Here is a 19,129-nt window from a genome sequence, read left to right as displayed (position 1 = left end):
TCTCTCTCTCTCTCTCTCTCTCTCTCTCTCTCTCTCTCTCTCTCTCTCTCTCTCTCTCTCTCTCTCTCTCCCCCCTTTCTCTGTGTCTACTACCCTCTCAACTAACCTTCCCATGCCCTGAATAAACTATCTATTCTTTACTAAAATACAACAACAACAACGAAACACAATGAAAGTCTCAGCTATGTTGTTATAGAAACTGACTAATATATATTTGTCATTTGTTAGCATGCCTGATTCCTGATAATAGGTTCCTGGTAGTCATGAGTGTTGATTTTCATTCTTAAAGGTTATCACAGTGTCTCAGTTTTCTGGATGATTGCAACCATTTTCAAACTAAATATTGCTGCCACTTGAATATGAGTGAATTTCTCATTGTATGCATGCCAATAGTTGAATCCTTTACGCCTTTGGTCAAGGTCAATTTTATGAATTAAATAGCAAACAAACAAACAAATAAATGCATACATACATACATTTAAGCCAGTGGAAAGTAATTGTTTTCATTTTTGGTTCATGCCTGTTTAACTTACCATTTCCTCTGATGGAAACTTGGTGAATTAAACCTTATGAAAACAACTGGACAATATGTACATACAAGTGAACTGAACCTAGTGTGTCATTAATTATGCAGATACTCCATCAGCTAGTAATTCCTAATATTGACAGTTTGCAGTTAATTCACGCAAGTTTTAGCATCAGCCTTTCCTCATAGTCCTGTGATCCAAAATAATCTATTTCTGTTTTATTAATTTAATTCACTAGTCACAGACGCTTAATACCATGGAGCTAAAAATAAACAATAATGAACTTTCAGTTGCATAGAAGACAAGTTTTCTTTAAATCATCAAAATACTTGGAAAGAAACTTCTACTTAATTCTGAGGCTGCCTTTTGAGCCAGCTTCCTGTATGTTCTCTGTAATCCAATTTCTTTCAAGATGACTTTCAGCTTTCCAGCATTGTTTTGTTCATGAATGACGCTAAGCATGAAGGAATGCAAACACCCGTACCATCAAAAGCAAACGGCATCTTACCACAGGGAACTCCCTGGCATGAGTTCACAAAATGAGATTTAGCTCCTCAGAGTGGCATTGGATAGAGAGAAAAAGGTTAGGGGTGGTCTTTGTAGAATGAAGCTTCACTGTAAACATCGATGAGTGCCTCCACACCAGCACTTCCCTGCTTATCTTGACATCAAGCATTTTTGCTGTTACCTTGAAACAAAAACTCAAGGAGGGGGTCAATGAGATGTTCTAGAATGAAATATTTATATATTTTAGATATCACTCATCTAGTAACTATGCATTCTTTCAGTTGTCATATGTCATCATCTCTTTGTTTAAATTACAGATTATGTCAATAACCATAGGAGAACAGAGCACTGAGTGGTTCTGACTTATGATAACTTTGGCCTAAAACACTTCTGTTTTCTGTTTGTAATTTTCTAACCAAACAGGAAACATTTACCAACAAAAAGCCTTTGATTTATTATAAACATGCTAATCAACAAACTGTAAAAAAAAAATGTGTTTAATCTTTTAAACACTTTGAAGCAAGTAACAGTGCAGGGGCTTTTTAATATGTGATGACTCATTTCCTTTTAGATGTCTTGAAAACCCAAAGTAAGAGCAGTGGTTGGGAGTTCCTTGAAGGCTTCAGTCAATGGCAGCGAATTATCAGCAGTTTCATTACTGAGCAGGTCTTCCAATAGCTTCTGACCGGGCAAGGGTTCTATGCAGATGTGTCTTTTGCATAAGAATTTTAATCACTTTGGTTATGCACCAAGAACGGGAATTGTTGGAATGTATATTGTTTCTAGATTCTGTCCTGAGAGACCTTTCTGATGTTTTTCATAAAAGTGTATTAATAACATTATCAGTTCCCTACCCAGCCCAATATGTATGTTAACTGCAGATTGCTAGAACTTCATTTCGTAGAGGAGGACTCAGCATTTGTGAATATTTCCTCAATGATTAGCCACCGTCTACTAGTGTGAGGACAAGAATACTACTCTCCAACTTTAAATCAAGTTGACTAATCTACTTTTGCTGTAAGTCCTGAAGGTTATTGGTATAGTGATGCCATTTAACATTAATATTCCTATATTTTCTTATCCATCACCTTTATATCTGTCCGGTTTACTGAAATTTTATATCAAAGTGGATCCTATGTCTCCCTTCCTTGCTAGAAATAAGTGACTAAAAAGAGATTAATCTTGTTACATTATTTATTATTATTATTATTAAATTTTTTAATTTACATTGGTGTTCTGCTTGCATGTGTGTCTGTGTGGGGGTGTCAGATCTCCTGAAACTGGAGTTATAACCTTAAACAGCCATATGGGTCCTGGGAATTGAACTTAGATCCTTTGGAAAAGCAGCCAGGGCTCCTAACCACTGAGCAATCACCTCAGCCCCCTCTGGCTCTGATTTTAATTAAGTCATTTTCTTCCTGCTGGTCTAATTGGTAACATTAGATCTCTGACTTCCTCAGTACATCTGATTAGAAGCAGTTGCCTATGTGGTGGTTTGAATGAGAAATATACCCATAGGCATTTGAATGTCTGGTCTCTAGTAAGTGGTACTGTTTGGTAGATTAAGGAGGTGAGGCCTTGCCGGAGGAAGTACACCGCTGGGGGACGCCATTGAGCTTGAAAGCCTTTCAATCTCCCCCGTGCTCTTTCTCAGATTTGTATTTGCAGTTCAGCTCACATAAGTGTTCCTCATCCTGCTCTACTTGCCTGCTGCCTACCTCCCCACCATGGTGGCGATAGACTTCTTTTTTCACTTTGTTATTGGTTATTTTATTTATTTACATTTCAAATGTTATTCTCCTTCCCAGTTTCCTCTCCACAAACCCCCTATTCCCTTCTCCCTGCTTCCCCCTGCCTCTATGAGGGTGCTCCCCAAGCTGCCCACCTATTCCAGCCTCAGCGCCCTAGCATTCCCCTACCCTGGATCATCAAGCCTCCACAGGACTAAGGGGCTTCCCTCCCAATGTTGCCTGATGTGCTAAACTCTGCTACATATCCAGCTGGAGTCTTGGGTACCCCCATGTGTACTTTTTGGTTGGTAGTTTAGTCCCTGGGAGCTTTGGTGGGTCTGGTTGGTTGATATTGTTCTTCCTATGGGGTTGCAAACTCCTTCAGTTCTTACAGACCTTGCCCTAACTTCTCCCCTGTGGTCCCTGCCCTCAGTCCGATGTTTGACGGCATATATCTATATTGGTCAGGCTCTGGCAGAGCCTCTCAGGGGAAAAGTATCCAAGGCTCCTATCAGTAAGTGCTTCTTGGCATCAACAATAGTATCTGAGTTTGGTGTCTGCAGAAGGGATGGATCCCTCGATGGGGCAGTCTCTGCATGGCCGTTCCTTCAGTCTCTGCTCTACTGTTTGTCCCTGCATTTCTGAAGATTTTTTTCTTCCCCCTTCTGAATAGCTCTGTAGCATTCACACTTCGTTGTCATCTTCTTTCTTCTTGGGTTTCATATGGTTTGTGAATTGTATTGTGGGTATTTCTAGCTTCTTTGGAAAAGATCTTTACCGACTCTACATTCAATAGAGGGCTAACATCCAATATATACAAAAAACTCAAGAAGTTAAACTCCAGAGAACCAAAGAACCCTATTAAAAGTGGGGTACAGAGCTAAACAGAATTCTCAACTGAGGAAATTCAAATGGCTGAGAAGCACTTAAAGAAATGTTCAGCATCCTTAGTCATCTCATCGGGGAAATGCAAATCAAAACAACTCCATGAGATTGCACCTCACACTAGTCAGAATGGCTAAGGTCAAAATCTCAGGTGACAGCAGATGCTGGCGAGGAGGTGGAGAAAGAGGAACACTCCTCTGTTGCTGGTGGGATTGCAATCTGGAAATCAGTTTGGCAGTTCCTCAGAAAATTGGATACAGTACTAACTGAGGACCCAGCTATCCCACTCCTGGGCAGATACCCAAAAGATGCTCCAACATATAACAAGGACACATGCTCCTCTATGTTCATAGCAGTCTTAATTATTATAGCCAGAAGCTGGAAAGAACCCAGATGCCCCTCAACAGAGGAATGGATACAGAAAATGTGGTACATTTACACATGGAGTACTACTCAGCTATTAAAAACAATGATTTCATGAAATTCACAGGCAAATGGATGGAACGTGAAAGTATCATCCTGAGTGAGGTGACCCAATCACAAAAGAACACACATGGTATGTATGCACTCATAAGTGGCTACTAGCCAAAAAGATTATCCCCATCAAACCCAAACCCCAAATAAGCCTTCATTCACGTATTTTATCATAGCCACACGAAGTAACTAACCCAACTTGGTTCTTTGTATTTTGCCAAAAAATGAGGCCTATATTGCTATACTGATTTACTTTTTTTTTCATTCTTTTTTAAATCACTGTGATAGATGTCCAGCAAAACTAGAGTAGGAAAGATTTATTTTAGCTTACAGTTTCAGAATGCTCAACTCATGATTTCTTAGCCCTGTGTCACTGAGCATGGAAGTAAGAATCTACACAAGGGGGTTACTCATCTCATGTCAAAAGGAAGCAGTGCAAAAGAACGTTCATGCTGCATGGCCTCAGCTCTTTGATTCCTTCCTGGCTTCAAGACTAAGCCCAGTGCTATCTACATTCAGGGTGGATTTTCCCTCCCATTTAATCCTTACTGGAAACACTGTCATAGAGATATCTATAGAACTAATGTTCATGATGACTCTAAAGCCAGGCAAGCTGACAGTTAACACAAAACACCACACCTGATCATCCCAGAGGCATTTAGGATCTTGTCTTCTTCTTGCCCTGAATCCTTCCTCCAGTGTCCTGACTAGGGTCTTTTGGCAGTCTCCTCCCTTCCTCCAGGGTCCTGGCCAGGGTCTGTCTGTGGACTTCCTCCAGGCACTGCACATTCCTGTAATTTCAACTGAAGTAGCACAGGATATACAAGCCAAAAAAAATATGCTATATACTATTTGTTATTTGCATATATTTTGTTGACTTAAACGCTTTGAAAAACAGAAATTGCAATGGCAGCCTATGGTAGTTAATACTGATTGTCAACTTGACAAGATCTTGAATCATCATCAAGCATCGGTATGTCTATAAGGGATTGTCTAGGTTAGGGTAATTTTGCTTGTTAATCCTGAAATGCAAGGAGTGCTTTAAAGTTAAAACTAATCCTGAGACCAGATTTCATGTCTCTTTTACTTCCTGACTATGGATTAATGTGACCAGCTGCCTCACACCGCTCCAGTTATGCCTTCTTTGCCAGGATGGACTCAAGCTCTGAGCACAATAAACCTTGCCTTCCTTACATTGCTTTTGTTAAGTATTTTGTCACAGAAGCAAGAAAAGGAGCACATACAGAAAATATCTTCCCTTAGCTGCTTACAGACAGATCCTCCAAAATGATCTCAGTTCCCTTCAACTAGGGAGGGTGATTTCTATTTATCCTATAGCAAAGCATACTAGAATATTTGTGGGAGCCCACCAGAGGAAAGCATACACAGGACTGTCACACTTTCTGTGATTCCTCTTTCCAAAAGGCTGCTTCTCTCTCAAGTTACTTGCATCTCTCCTGTTTCCTCCCTGATGAAGATGGTAGGGAAGCTTCCCAGTCTTACTGGAATTCGGGCTCTTTCATTTTCATTTCTGTGATTTCTCTGTGCACATTAATGCATGTGTACCTGTCCTCCCTCTGGCCATGAGTAGCCTGTTGACTAATTCATATACTAAATGATCAAATACTCAAATGACAAAGGGAAACTTATCTTCCTTATTGCACACAGCATTTCTATAAACCAAATGTTATGAAGGAGTGAGGCTGGCTCAGTAAACAAAGGCACTCTGCAGTATGACTATGGACCTTGAGAATCAAGAGGACCTCTTGTTATTATGAATAGAGGCCCAATGTTATTAGTTGTATTGATTTTTGAGAGAACATAGTTTTATATAATCTTGGTAACTGAGTAGGATGTGTTCAAATGTTTTCATGCAAGTGAAGGTTATGTTGATACCTAAACCCTACATGAAGCTATATGAAGGTATGAGAATATAGGAATTCAGGGACGTAGTTATATCATGAGGTTATAGCCCCTATGTATGGGGTTAATGCCATATTAGAAGATATTCCTGGCATAGCACACTAAATGCAAGGCCTTGGGTTTGGACACTAGCACTGCAGAGGAGGAGGAGAAAGAGAAAGTAGAGGANAAGGAGGAAGAGGAGGAGGAGGCTTATCTCTTAGGTAGTTAAACATTAGCTGACTTGAAGGTAATGGAAGATAGACTGCTTGAAATCAGTCCTGTTTCTCACTCCTGTGTCCCTAGTTACATACTAATTTCAGAGTGCGGGGGAGGTGGGTATCACAATTGCCTGGGAATCTCTAACACCACGGAGGAGGCTAAAAGCATCACAATTACCCCAACATTAGGACACAATTCCACACGAAAGGAGGAAAGGTGGAGTACAAGGGCTTTGCTGAAGCTCATTGATCAGGAGGAGGTTTTATAGAGACTGTCTTAGTTAGGGTTTCCATTGCTGTGAATAAACACCATGACAACAGCAACTCTTATAAAGATTTTAATTGGGGCTGGCTTTCAGTTTTTTTTTTTTTTTTTTTTTTTTTTTTTTTTTTTTCTTTTTTGGGGGCCTTTGGCTTTCAGTTTTTTTTTTTTTTTTTTTTTTTTTTTTTTTTGGTTTTTCAAGACAAGGTTTCTCTGTGTAGCCCTGGCTGTCCTGGAACTCACTTTGTAGACCAGACTGGCCTCGAACTCAGAAATCCGCCTGCCTCTGCCTCCCGAGTGCTGGGATTAAAGGCGTGTGCCACCAAAGCCCGGCCGGCTTTCAGTTTTATGGGTTCAGTCCTTTATTGTCATAGTGAGAAGCATGGCAACATTTAGGCCAAATGGTGCTGGATATGGAGCTGAGAGGGCTACATCTTGATCCACAAGCAGCTAGCAGGAGACTGTGTCCACACTGTGTATAACTTGAGCTTTGAAGACCCCAAAGCCTGTACCCACAGGACATACTTCCTCCAGCAAGACTACACCACCTCATAGTGCCACTCCCTATGTAATGGCCTATGTAATTGGCCTATGGGGGACAACTACATTCAAACTACCACAGATAAATTATACATTTTTCCTTGATCTCATGTATTCTGTTCCTTATTATTTTGGTTTTAAAAAGATGGATCTGAGAAATAACTCAAGTCCTCAATAGAGACTTAGTATTCTAAACTGTTCCAAAGATTATAAGATTACAAATACATTCTATTGACTCTTCACTGAACAGTCATCCAAATGGATCTATCAATTACTGGGTCAGAAAAGCACTTTACAGCAACGTTGTTTATTCAAGAAACTTCAGAAAACAGGATAGAATGAAGATATAATAAAAAGACAGGAGGGTAATTATCTCTTCAATAAGGTATGGGCATATATATAGTGTAAAAGCTTCTCCCAAATCCAGTTGCTCAGAAATATTTACTACTAACAGAAAGCATAATTTTTCCTCTTCTTGTCCTGTCTCCCTTCTATGTGCTAGACAAAACCTAAATCTGTTTACCTTGACATTCTGGGTCTCTCTCTCTGTCTCTCTCTGTCTCTCTCTGTCTCTCTCTGTCTCTCTCTCTCTCTCTTTCTTTCTTCTTCTTCTTCTTCTTCTTCTTCTTCTTCTTCTTCTTCTTCTTCTTCTTCTTCTTCTTCTTCTTCTTCTTCTTCTCTATGTCTTGTTCTGTTCTACTCATAGCAACCAGAAAGTGACAATGTGGATGTCCCTCAATAGAAGACTGAATAAAGAAAATGTAGTACATTTTCACAATGGTGTATTACTTGGGTATTTAAAAAGTAAAAATAAAAACTTATATTTTCAGGTAAAGGCCTGGAGCTATGGGGAAAAAATCACTCTGATTGAAGTAGCCAAGACCCAGGAAGACAAATATGGTATGTTTTGGCTTACATGTGAATCTTGGCTGTTAAGTCAATGTTAACCAAGTTACAATCCATAGAACCACAGAGAACAGGCATAGGGTAAGGGACTAAGGAGATAGAGTTAGGAGAGGGAAATGGAATTGTTAGTTACAGTTGTATGAGCAGGTTTGAAATAGAAGGACAGAGGCAAGAAAGAAAGGGGAATAAGGAAGGAAAGAGAAAAGTAAAATTAAGGGATGTTTGAGGGATAGTATAGAAACTTAATAGAACTTTCTCAAAATATATACGTATATTGAACATACATGTGTATGTATATACATATATACATACATAAATAAAATCACCAAATAAAGGGACAGACAGAGCCCCAGTTGGACAGCTCTATTCACCAAATGACATTTTTAGTACTAGGAATCGGTTACATCTAATTAACTTGTTGGCTAAAAGAGGCCCCATGGAATCCCCAAACAACCCAGGCTATTCCCAGGATTATAGTCTATGCTCCCCACAAATCTACAAGTTTCCACTGCTAAAGATAATGCCTACAGAACTCATTGAACATGGAGAAATCAGCCCAATACTTACACAGAGCTTTTACTCCTAAGTCCTGGTGCCTTTGATTCAGGAAGGTACTTGGCAGTCTACCAAGAGAAACATAAATGCCAAACCAGCTGCAAACCATTTGATTCACAATGGTGTCCTACCTGCTAGGCAAAGGTGACACAATATAGCCCAGAGGCCTAGGATAAAAACCAAATGCTACTGTTCTAAATAAAATAGAATGACTCCTTGTTATATTCTACATTCTGCTATACTTATAGATCAATTCCTTGTTCAACCATCATCAAAGAAGCCTCTTCCTACAGCATGTGGGAGCAAATACAGAGATGCACAGCCAGACATTATGCAAAGAATGAGAGACTTTGGAGCACACAGCCTTAAATGGAATGTCTCCATCAAATCCCTTCCCTCAGGACTCTGGGAACCCCCATGGAAGAGAAGGCAGAAAGAATATAAGAACCCAAGGGATGGAGAACAGCAGGAGAACAAAGGCCCTCTAAATTAACTGAGAAAAGCTCATATGAACTCACAAAGACTGAAGTAATAAGCATGGGTACTACAGGGGTCTGAACCAGGTCCTCTGTGTATATATTATAGCTTCCAGTTTGGTGAATTTATGGGATGCCTGAGTGTGTGAACAAGTAAGTTTCTGTTTCTTGTGCTTTCTCTTGGGCTCTTTTCTTTCTGTGTGTTATGCTAAATTCTGATCTGTTAGTTTTTGTTTTATCTTTATCTTTTTTGTTTGTTAGTTTGTTTGCTGTATTTTGTTATTATCCCTTAGAAGCCTGGTCTCTTCTGATGAGAGAGGGAAAGGGAGTGAATCCAGGTCAGAGGTGAGAGGAGGAACGTGAAGGAGTGAAAAGAAACTGTAATTGGGATGTTTTATGTGAAGGGAACAAAATCTATTTTCAATAAAATTTAAAAGAAAGGAAGAAAGAAAAAAAGAAAAATGCTTCTGGATGTTACAAAGTTTTAGCTAAAAAAAGAAAGAACACTACAAAACTTCAGCAACAGAGGAGTCTGTACCTAAAATTGACTGCTTTTCTCAGTGGCCAATACTATTTTATGAAGTTATTTAATCAACTTGTCCCTCACTGTCCTTATCTATGAAGCTGGGACAGTAATATTAACTCAGAATTTCCTGAAAAATACAAGTTAAGATGTGTGATGTCCTTATATGATTATATAATGGATAATGTGGGTACAAAAACATAACTACACACAAAAATATGAGACACACAAAAGACAGAAATATCCCAGTCTTTAGCAATTGGACCCTGACTGCTTGGAAACTGAACCAGTAGTTTGTGTTACTTCTGGGAACAGAAGAAAGAGGCTGGTTGGGGAGTGTGGGATGAGAACTCCAGCTGGAGCCAGTCTGCTTCTCATCCTTGACAACCAGCTCTGTGTTGGCTAGACAGTGAAAATGTCACTTCTATGAGCAGCTCTGTCCTGGCCTAGAGAACAGAAATACTAAAACTGTCTAGGGGAACTGCTTCATGTTCTGATTTCTTGTCTTTAGTCTTTATTCTCTTTTTACATAGGAACAAATGAGTACAACAGCCTGGGAGCTGTATATGATCAGATATTTTCCTAGCCCATGAGAGTGTGCCCAGAACTCCAGTTCAGATCAGACACCATGGTAGAGAAATAATGAAGACGTTCTTGGTGGAACAACTGGACGGACCAGGTCATCTCTGCACATCTCAAGCTAGTAAAACCTTATTAACTCCTAGATATAATCTTTAGTGGTAGAAAACACAAATTAAATATTTGTCTTTTATGTCAAACATTGTAAATCATTCTTTTAGAATAAGAAGTTTAAATCTTTTGATCTCCCCAACCTTGTAAGCCCTTTTTGCAAATGTTTTAATTCCTCTGACTTATAAAACTTATTTTCATTAAGTTCTTCCAGAAATCTCAGGTTTTAAGTGTCTTATTTTCTCATTGTTTTTGGTACTGAGTCTTTTAAGACTAGCCAATTGCAAAAGACTAAGAGGTGGGTCCCTAGCCAATAGGGGAATGATACCACCTACAATAGCATAAAAAGCAATTGAACTTCCTGTCTGTGGGTGCTTGACATGTGTACTTCTCCCTCTATGAGTAGCACCTGCTTCTGATAAGAAGGAAACCTCATCCTTGTTGGGGTTTCTTCCTAAGAAACTTCAGCTTCCAACAATGGCAGTTCTTTCTCAGAACCTACCCCATTGTGCCTGAATTCTGCTTGCCCCTTTTCTTTTATGCTCTCACATACAATACATTTTTTCTGAAACTCACCTACCTTGTCTGTGAAATGTATTCTGTTACTTTGGGAGATGAAGAATCCAGAAGCCATTGCCCCAAGATGGCTTTAGAGGACAAGGAATGTTTTGGATACTAGTACACCCTACCCCGAATTATGCTCACCTGAGGCAAGACTATCTGTCTCAAGGACTTTTCTTTTGTCCTCCTTTTCTCCTTCCAAGTGCCATATACAAACATTTAGGTCCTAGCCCCTATTTATGCATGCAGCTGAGTCCTGAATGGAGAAATTTACTATCTAAGAAGATAGTGAGGTGTCTGCTTCTCACTTTCCCACAAGACCCCACACAAAAGAGTCCTGAGCTAAGACTGAATAAGTTCTTAACTGTTATAATAGGCCTTCCATTTCTTCTCAGGGGGCAGTTTTCTCTGAGAATTCACTCTCTATGTTCCTGTCTCTCATACAGCACATATCCTTTATTAAAATGCTTGTATTGATTCTGGTCTTGTAATTACTTCCATCTGCATTCAATTCCTGACACATCAACAACCAGACATTACTTGGTTGAGTGTTTCTTGAATAAATTCAGTTACAGATTCACTTTAAATACAGATTGTTTGTGATTACAATCCAACTCTATCATTTTGAAAGTGGAATGATAAAGAGCTAAGTGTGTGCTTGGTGTTTTTTCAGCTTAATCTTTAATAGTTTAGCAAGATATTTGGACAGGTATTCCTCTCTAAGTGTACCCAACAGGCCTATAATTGTAAGGAAAAGCCAAGCATCAACTCAATCTAATCAAACTCTCCTTATATAAAATTACTACAAAGTTTAAAATTCCAAGAGACCTCTTCCATAGATGACCTACAATGGGAGAAAGGTCATTATATAAAAATTAATTGCTTTCTTCAGAGTGCTAATAAAAATATGTTTTCACTGTTTGTACTTTGCTCTTTTGCTTGTCTTCAAACAACTTCGCCTGATTTTCTGAAGGTTTTTCTTTATTTTTTTCTAAGCCAGCAACAATTAAAATAAAATTTCCAAAGGAGTAAAAAGCAAAGAGGAAAAGCTACAAGAATCGGATTTGATTTTCCTACCCTCACTCATTCCTTATTTCCAAGCAACAAATCCCCTCTCACAGAGCATAATAGACCAGACAGACAGAAAGGAGAGGAAAAATTGGCCAGCTACTACATTGTCTTTGCTAATCTGAGCCATTTACATAGGGTTAGGAGGCTTGTTTTAGCATTTAAACAGACTTAAAAGCCCTTTGCAAATGAGATTTAGTTCATACAAAAGAATGAATTGGTGGTATTTGGTGAGTTGCCTATAGCCCAGAACTGACTTGGCAGTAACCAAGCTGCTTTTTGGGCCACATGCAGTGTTGGCAAAGATTGCTTCCAGCTGCCAAAACTGGGAAGCCTCAAGCTGATTAAATTCTTACCAGGAGGTGAACAGGATGAGGCCAGGCTAAAAAGCCAATCATACCAGAATTTGAACTATACCTGAGCAAAGCTCCTTTTAGAAAAGTGTTTTAAAGGTGGTTCTGAATGTTCAGAGCTTGCTGAACCTTCTCTGTAAAAAAGAAATGAAGAGCAGGCAGGGAAGAAACCGCAGAGGCTAAAGGACACAATACAATCTCAAGCTGAGTAGACAATCTAAACTTTTTGATTCATTGTTGGTCAAAGTTGCCTTGCCTACAAAGATAAATGGCCCATGTCAGAACAAAAGTAATTAGGAAAACCATCTTCTTCCCACAGTACCCTCTTTGCATCAAAATCTTAGCTATACCACACAACAAGTATAAGTTTTACCTGGCACACCTTGAACAGATGTTCAGTGTGACTTTGGCCTGTGGCTCGGCAGGGTGAGTAGGACGACCTTGGTTAAATTTGCTCCCCGAAAGTACCAGAGAGGTTACACCCTCCATCCTTAAGTCATCCAGATTTTCTGCAACAACACAAACAGTGACAGAGAGAATTAACTCCTGTTGAATTCAACAACGAACAATATTTAATGTACCTACCTATCAGTAATTTGTGAAGTAAACCACTTTTTTGTATTCTTTCACAAAACCAACCAACCAACAATAACAACAAAAAACAACCAAACCTCATGTGTAAATTATATTTTCCAATTTTCTCTGGTGTACTTGGGTCATCTACAACTATACAACCTCACACATCCACCTACAGTTTGAGGGGCTTGTCCACTCAGATAAAGCCAGATTTTGCTTATACCTAAGAATTAGGATCAGTCAGTGTGAAGCAACATTAGGTTTATTTTCTCCTCCTCCTCCTCCTCCTCCTCCTCTTCCTCTTCTGAGGTCAGCTCAGAGACTTTGGAAAATTCCACTGGGCCCCAGAACATGAAGACCCCATCCCCTCCTGGAAGAGAGAGGTCATGGAGCACCAAGGTACCCCTCCCCTCCAGAAGGGAGAGGCTGATTACATTCCTCAGGAAAACCTCAGGGGGGGACAACCATTATCTCCCTCCCCAACCCCTCCCCTCCCAAAGATAAGGGAAGCTTTTGCTACCTCATTCTCTAAGGACCAATCAGTTTAAAAGTCACACTGTTTTTCCAATCACATTGTGTCTAGTGGCTGTTGCTCTATTCCACCCTTGAAAACTATAAAAATTGGCTGAACAGGCTGCCCTAGGTCATGACCTCTTGTTTGGGTGCAAGATAACCCCAGCATGCTGGAACAATAAACTCCTCTTGCTTTTGCATCGATCTCCACCTCCAAGTGATTAACTAGAAGCGGTCCTGGTAGCTAAGGCTCGTCAGAGTCTTACATGAGTTTCTCTGTGTAGCCCTGGCTGTCCTGGAACTCACTCTGTTTGCCAGGCTGGCCTCCAGTTCACTATCTCTCCTGCTGGGAATAAAGGCAAGTACCACCACCACCAGACCACTTTGAGTTTTTGAAAAAGTGATACACACTTTAGATTTAAGTATAGGCATCAGCAAGCAACACATTACACCTAAAGTAGATGCCCAAAATGGCTGTATTTATGACCATGTCCTTAACAGAATGGACTCTGACAGGGTAAATAGAAGCCCAAGTTCAGCATTCCCAATTATTGCCTGGGGTCAGGGAGTAGAGGTCTGTTTATCAGGGAAGAAAATCTTGTAAGGGGATAAGGTAAGAAACTGTACTTAATCCTCTGAGAATCTCTCCTAATACCTCCCTACCAAAGGTCAACTAACTTGGCAAGGGCAACTAGTTTCCTGGTTCTCAGTCATTCCAAGCAACCTGGATCTGCTCAAAGATCCACTCTTTTTCTTCTGCCATTTTCCTCCTCACCCAACTCCCAACATGAGAGATAGCTTTGACAGTTTGATAACCAATATATTTTTGTTTCTACTGAGTGGTCTAACTCAGTGGTCTTGGTGCACTTTCACTTACAACAAACATGTGGAAGTGTCTTGGTAGCAACACAATTGATTCTGTAGCTTTTGAAGCTATACTGTTGAAAAGAATATTTTACAAGCAGTTTAACAAATTAATCCAAGTTTAAAAGGGACATAGCATCAAAATGCCTTGTGAATACACAACTTTAGACCCTGAGATTAGTGTAGCTCTGCCTCTGTCTGTCAGTCTCTGTCTGTCTCTGTGTCTGTCTGTCTCTGTCTCTGTCTCTCTGTCTCTCTGTCTGTCTCTCTCTCTCCTCTCTCTATGGTTAATACTTGCAACTGGTACAAGTATAAAGAATAAGTACCTGTAGAGTGTTCAGCCAAGTGATGAAGTTAAATACAAGGGACCACCAGAGCCCATTAGCTCCTAACCAGGCATTGCAAACACAATCTCCAACAAACAAACACAAACAAAGTGAAATTAACCAGACAAGGAAAATTCTTTTGCAAAAAAGGTAAACTGGGCTAGCAAGCACATCAGAGTACGAAGTTCACTTTGTTTTTTGTTTTTTTGTTTTTTGTTTTTTGTTTTTTGTTTTCTAACACTGGTGGCAAAGGCTGCTTTTTCCCTTCATTTGGGGACTGACCAACCCATCATTCCCAGATGGCTAATTTTTAAAGAACCAGTTAAATACAGGAAAGCAGGGTAGAAGGAGAAGAGAACAGTTGTTCCAAGCCAGAATGTTGGTGAGCATCTCTTGGAGTTCACAAGTTTTACCAGGTGAGACAGATTAAAGATTTAAATTCCTTCACATAAAACTTTACAAGGTGAGAAGATTTATGGAATGTTGGCCATTGGTGGGCTACTAACCTTTGATGTTTGCTTCTCACACAGGAAGACTTCAAACATTGCTCGAAACAAACCCAAAACACACTTTCTCCCAGGAGCCATGGCAACTTGACTGTGGTCAGCTTACAACCAGTCTCAATTCTCTATCCAGTATCTCTGTGATGGCTATCACAGAGTCTGAATCACATGTGGCCCATCTCAAAGATCACTTATTTACACACCCTGATTCCCTGCAATGTAGGAACTACTTCCTCTCTAACTTCCTGAAAAGAAACCTTGAAAGGGGATCTCTTTTGTGTTTGTCTCTCAGGCCTATAGTTCTCCATTCAGTGTTCAGTATCACTGTATTCAGCAAAGTTAATAAACTTTTGTCTAAGAAGGATGATACATCTTTGCATCTCTCTCAAACCCATTCATCTCTCTACTATCTAATTTTGGTTGGAATAAAATATTGAGAGGTAAGTCTCACTGTGTTTTTTGCCTCTGGAACACATTTCTGCCCTTCACGTCTTCACAAGGACTTTCAGTCATATGTGGGCTCCTGCCCTTCTCCATTATGAGACATTTTTTTTCCTCCATACCAATACCTTTTGAAATTCTCCCCCAGGTGTCTTGTCCTTTGGTGAGTCAGGTTTACCAGAGATCTAGCCTATCTCAGTGCAGATAAACCAAAAACCCCAGTGCTACATCAGGTCTTGGGTTTGCTGAGACTTAATGAATCTTAAAAAGGAAAAAAGTCAGCTACGCTCAGCACTGTAGATTTGACCATACTCCCCCCCACCCCACCCCACCCCCCAAAAAAACAATGTGGGATTCACAAGGGTTTTTGTTTCTTTCTTTTTCTTTTTCTTTTTTTTTTTTTTTTAACTTTTTCAGACCTACTTGAGAGTACTACTCAATCCCACTCACTTTAGGTGTTTTATATTAAACATAAATAATGAGTTTTTCTTGGTAGTGCTCCTTGGCCTCAATGTAATGGATTATGGTGAAGGAGGAAAATTACTGAAGACCTGAACTCTTCACCCCAGAGTCCTACCCCTCCTAACTGAGGACTGTTCCAAGAACATTTTTGAGATAAGGGCCTCCTGGAACAACCCCGGAATGTTCCAATAGATCGGGTACATTGCCAAAATATAGGACACGACCCCTTGGTTACGTAAAACCCTTGGCAAAACCCCTCAGTTAAGCAAACTTGTACTTTTCCCTGCCCCACTCCTCCACTTGGCTTTTTCCTATATAAGCCTGTGAAAAATTTGGGTCGTCGTCGATTCTCCTCTACACCATGCCTGGTGTATGAGTTTCGACCCCAGAGCTCTGGTTTATGTGCTTTTTATGTGCTTTCTTGTTGTTGCTTTATTAAATCTTACTCTCTACATCTTAAGTTCGGTCTCAGTGTCTTCTTGGGTACGCGGCTGTCCCGAGGCTTGAGTGAGGGTCTGCCCTCCAGGGGTCTTTCAATGGCAGTCAATGGCCCAAAATGATGCCTTTGATTCTAAAATCTGTAGCAAACGGTAAGAAATCATACCTCTGTCTCTATAACTGTCCCTTTCTGTTGAGGTTTAGTTTTTAGCTTTATAATGCTAAATATTGGCCCAAAAGGCCTAATTGCCCCCAGAGATGAGAATTTGCAAGTACCCAAGTGAGGATATGTTACTTTGCCAAATTATCCCTGATTAGTGAATAAAGATGTCTATAGCTGGGCAGAAAAGAGATAAGTGGGTTTTTTTTTGGGGGGGGGAGTTCCTGGACTTGGGGTCTGAGGAGACCATGACAAGGAGGAAAAAGAAGAAGATGGAGAAAGGAGAGACACCAGGGATTAAGTGAATTATGACTACATGGCCATGAATGCTCTCCAATTGGCGTTAAGAACATCACAGATGGAACATAGCAAGTTATAATTTGGAGTTATAGATAGGGAAGTAGTGTCTCGTAGCTTAGAGGGTAGATATCTGCCAAGCTCTAGTGCTTATTAAAGCTTATTTTAAATATAAAAGTTGTGTGCCATTTTATGGTTGTGTGGTAGGGTAAAAACCCCAATTTGAGATCAAATAATTACTATAACACCTCTCTGTCAACCCTGAACTATATCTCAATTTCTGCTACTTCATGAAAATAAAATTCACTCAAAGACCAAAACATCCTGTTTTGGGATTGGAACTAGAATTTAAAACTCCTATCTCCTCCTCCTGGAGACTGACTTCTTGACTTTGGTCCTATAGAAAATGTGCCTCCTCCCTAAGCCAAGTTGCCAACTACCCCACATTGACTTTTTCTCCTCTGCACCATTCAGCCTAAACTCTGATCAAATGATCAAAGTCTAGCTGATAACTTCCAACCGCTGTGATTTTCTCTTTGCTGTGTTTTTCTCTTTGTTTCTAATTCAAAGCCAATCAGGCAAGGTCATATATGTGAAACCTCAAGTTCCTGTTTGGCCCAAAGCAGGTATAGGTAACAAATCCTCTTGGTGTCCCACATAGAAGCAACCCTAAAATATACCTATTGTAACTGTCAAAAAACAAAACAAAAGAAAACACAACAAAACACAACAAAACAAAAAACAAAAAACCCAAATGTTCCATACTGGATAGTTCAAGACTACGGAATCATTAATGAAGCCACTCTACAAATAGTTCCTGTGGTCCCCAGCTCCGTTTCTATCTGTTTTTATTTGTCTGCGCAAACATCTATTTTAACTATCTGCAGGATCTCCATCCTCACGTGGTGAGTTTGACAATGTCATACATTGTCAAACATACTCCAACATACACCAGTACTCCTTTCTAAACTCAGCCATGCTTCTTCCTTTCCTTGTTTCTCTATAGCCAGAAAATACACTTCATAATTTCTTTGAGGCATTGGACTATATTTGTAACCCATTTCCTTTCATTTCTGTTTCTCCCTTGTCAGTCAACTCCATGTTTGCTTTATAGATAGAAACTCAACCAAAATAGAGAAAGCTTTCCAAGTGGGAAGCACTGTATTCACTTTGGACTCAATTCTAGAGTCTAAGCCCCTACCATCTGAAAATACCTCACAAACAGCCTGATTTCATTGTGCTATCTATGGCATCGGTAAATATTTTTACTGGTTCTAAATATGCTTTCTGCATTAATCATTCTCATGCTTCCATCTGGGAGGGTTGGCAGGGTTTCAACTTGTAACCTGCCTCTCGGAATTAATAGGACCTAAGCCTCCATAGAAAGCAACCCTCCTCCACTGTAGGAGACACCAAAAACAAGACCCAATTATTAACATAGGAATTCACAAAGCTAATAGAAAAGCAAAATTTTAAGCCATACACCTTTTCTGTCATGTTGTCTCTCCATTTAACCTTAATCCTTATTAACCTGAAGCAAGATAGAAATTAGCAAAAGAGGCAGTCATCTTATACCAAACTTGGCTTACAGAGGAAGGGGAATAATTTTATGTGAGGGTGGGAAAACTTAAAATGTTAGCGATGCTTCATGATCAATTCCACTCTACCATATTGAAGTGAGGATTTTTCTCTTCTTAGAGGTCTGCATGAAGTCGCTCAGTCCTGCCATATATATCCTTACCTCAAGAGCCACAGGAACTTTGTCTTCAAGCATTCATTACCTTCTCTTTGAGTCCATTTGACTCCCTTGATAATCATTTACTACCTTTCAAAGTTGCTTCTGTTTTAACAATCCCCTCTTCTTAACAATGGGAAATTACATGTCTTGATCTCAGTAGGTAATTGGGGTTCCTTGGGATACCCCTCTATACATGAATGCATTTGTATACACTTTCTCTTGTGAATCTGCCTATGGTTTGGGGCAGAAAAGAAAGACTGGAAGATTTTGAGGGCATAGGAAAAGAAAGGATTCCTTCCAGAATTTAAGCAAAATAAAAACATTTTCTATGAAGGGTGGTGATATAGAGTTCTTGTTCTTCTCATATAAAAATATATTATGTTGAATTGGCAATAAAGCAGGCTTAACTCCTAAGTGAATATGACATGAAGGGCTTCATTCCTTCCTGAAGACATCTCTAAGACTCTCAAAAAAGACATTTTACCTTCCCGCATCCTTTTGAGGCACTCTTCACTTTACCAGCTCTAATACTGGCAGGTCTCCCAAGGACACCCATGTGATCTCCGAGTTCCTGTATTCATTCTCTCTCTCTCTCTCTCTCTCTCTCTCTCTCTCTCTCTCTCTCTCTCTC

At 39.8% G+C, this 19,129-nt stretch overlaps 1 protein-coding gene across 10 annotated transcripts in view; it reads right to left on the bottom strand.

The window, feature by feature from the left end:
* C1H8orf34 (chromosome 1 C8orf34 homolog) overlaps positions 1 to 19,129 on the bottom strand; it is a 488,137-nt gene that overhangs the window by 179,239 nt on the left and 289,769 nt on the right. For 5 of the 10 annotated variants that reach the window (XM_021165867.2, XM_021165882.2, XM_029481766.1 and 2 more), the window contains one exon: positions 12,554 to 12,689. In XM_021165867.2, coding sequence (XP_021021526.1) covers positions 12,554 to 12,689 — 136 coding nt within the window. Of the gene's footprint in view, positions 1 to 4,762; positions 4,927 to 12,553; positions 12,690 to 19,129 lie in introns of those variants that run through there. The other 5 variants (XM_021165875.2, XM_021165890.2, XM_029481774.1 and 2 more) reach the window with 4 other exon arrangements.

This window comes from Mus caroli, chromosome 1 (assembly GCF_900094665.2).
Source record: "Mus caroli chromosome 1, CAROLI_EIJ_v1.1, whole genome shotgun sequence".
In the NCBI taxonomy this organism is placed as follows: Eukaryota; Metazoa; Chordata; class Mammalia; order Rodentia; family Muridae; genus Mus; species Mus caroli.
This window is presented reverse-complemented; position numbering and strand designations above follow the sequence as displayed.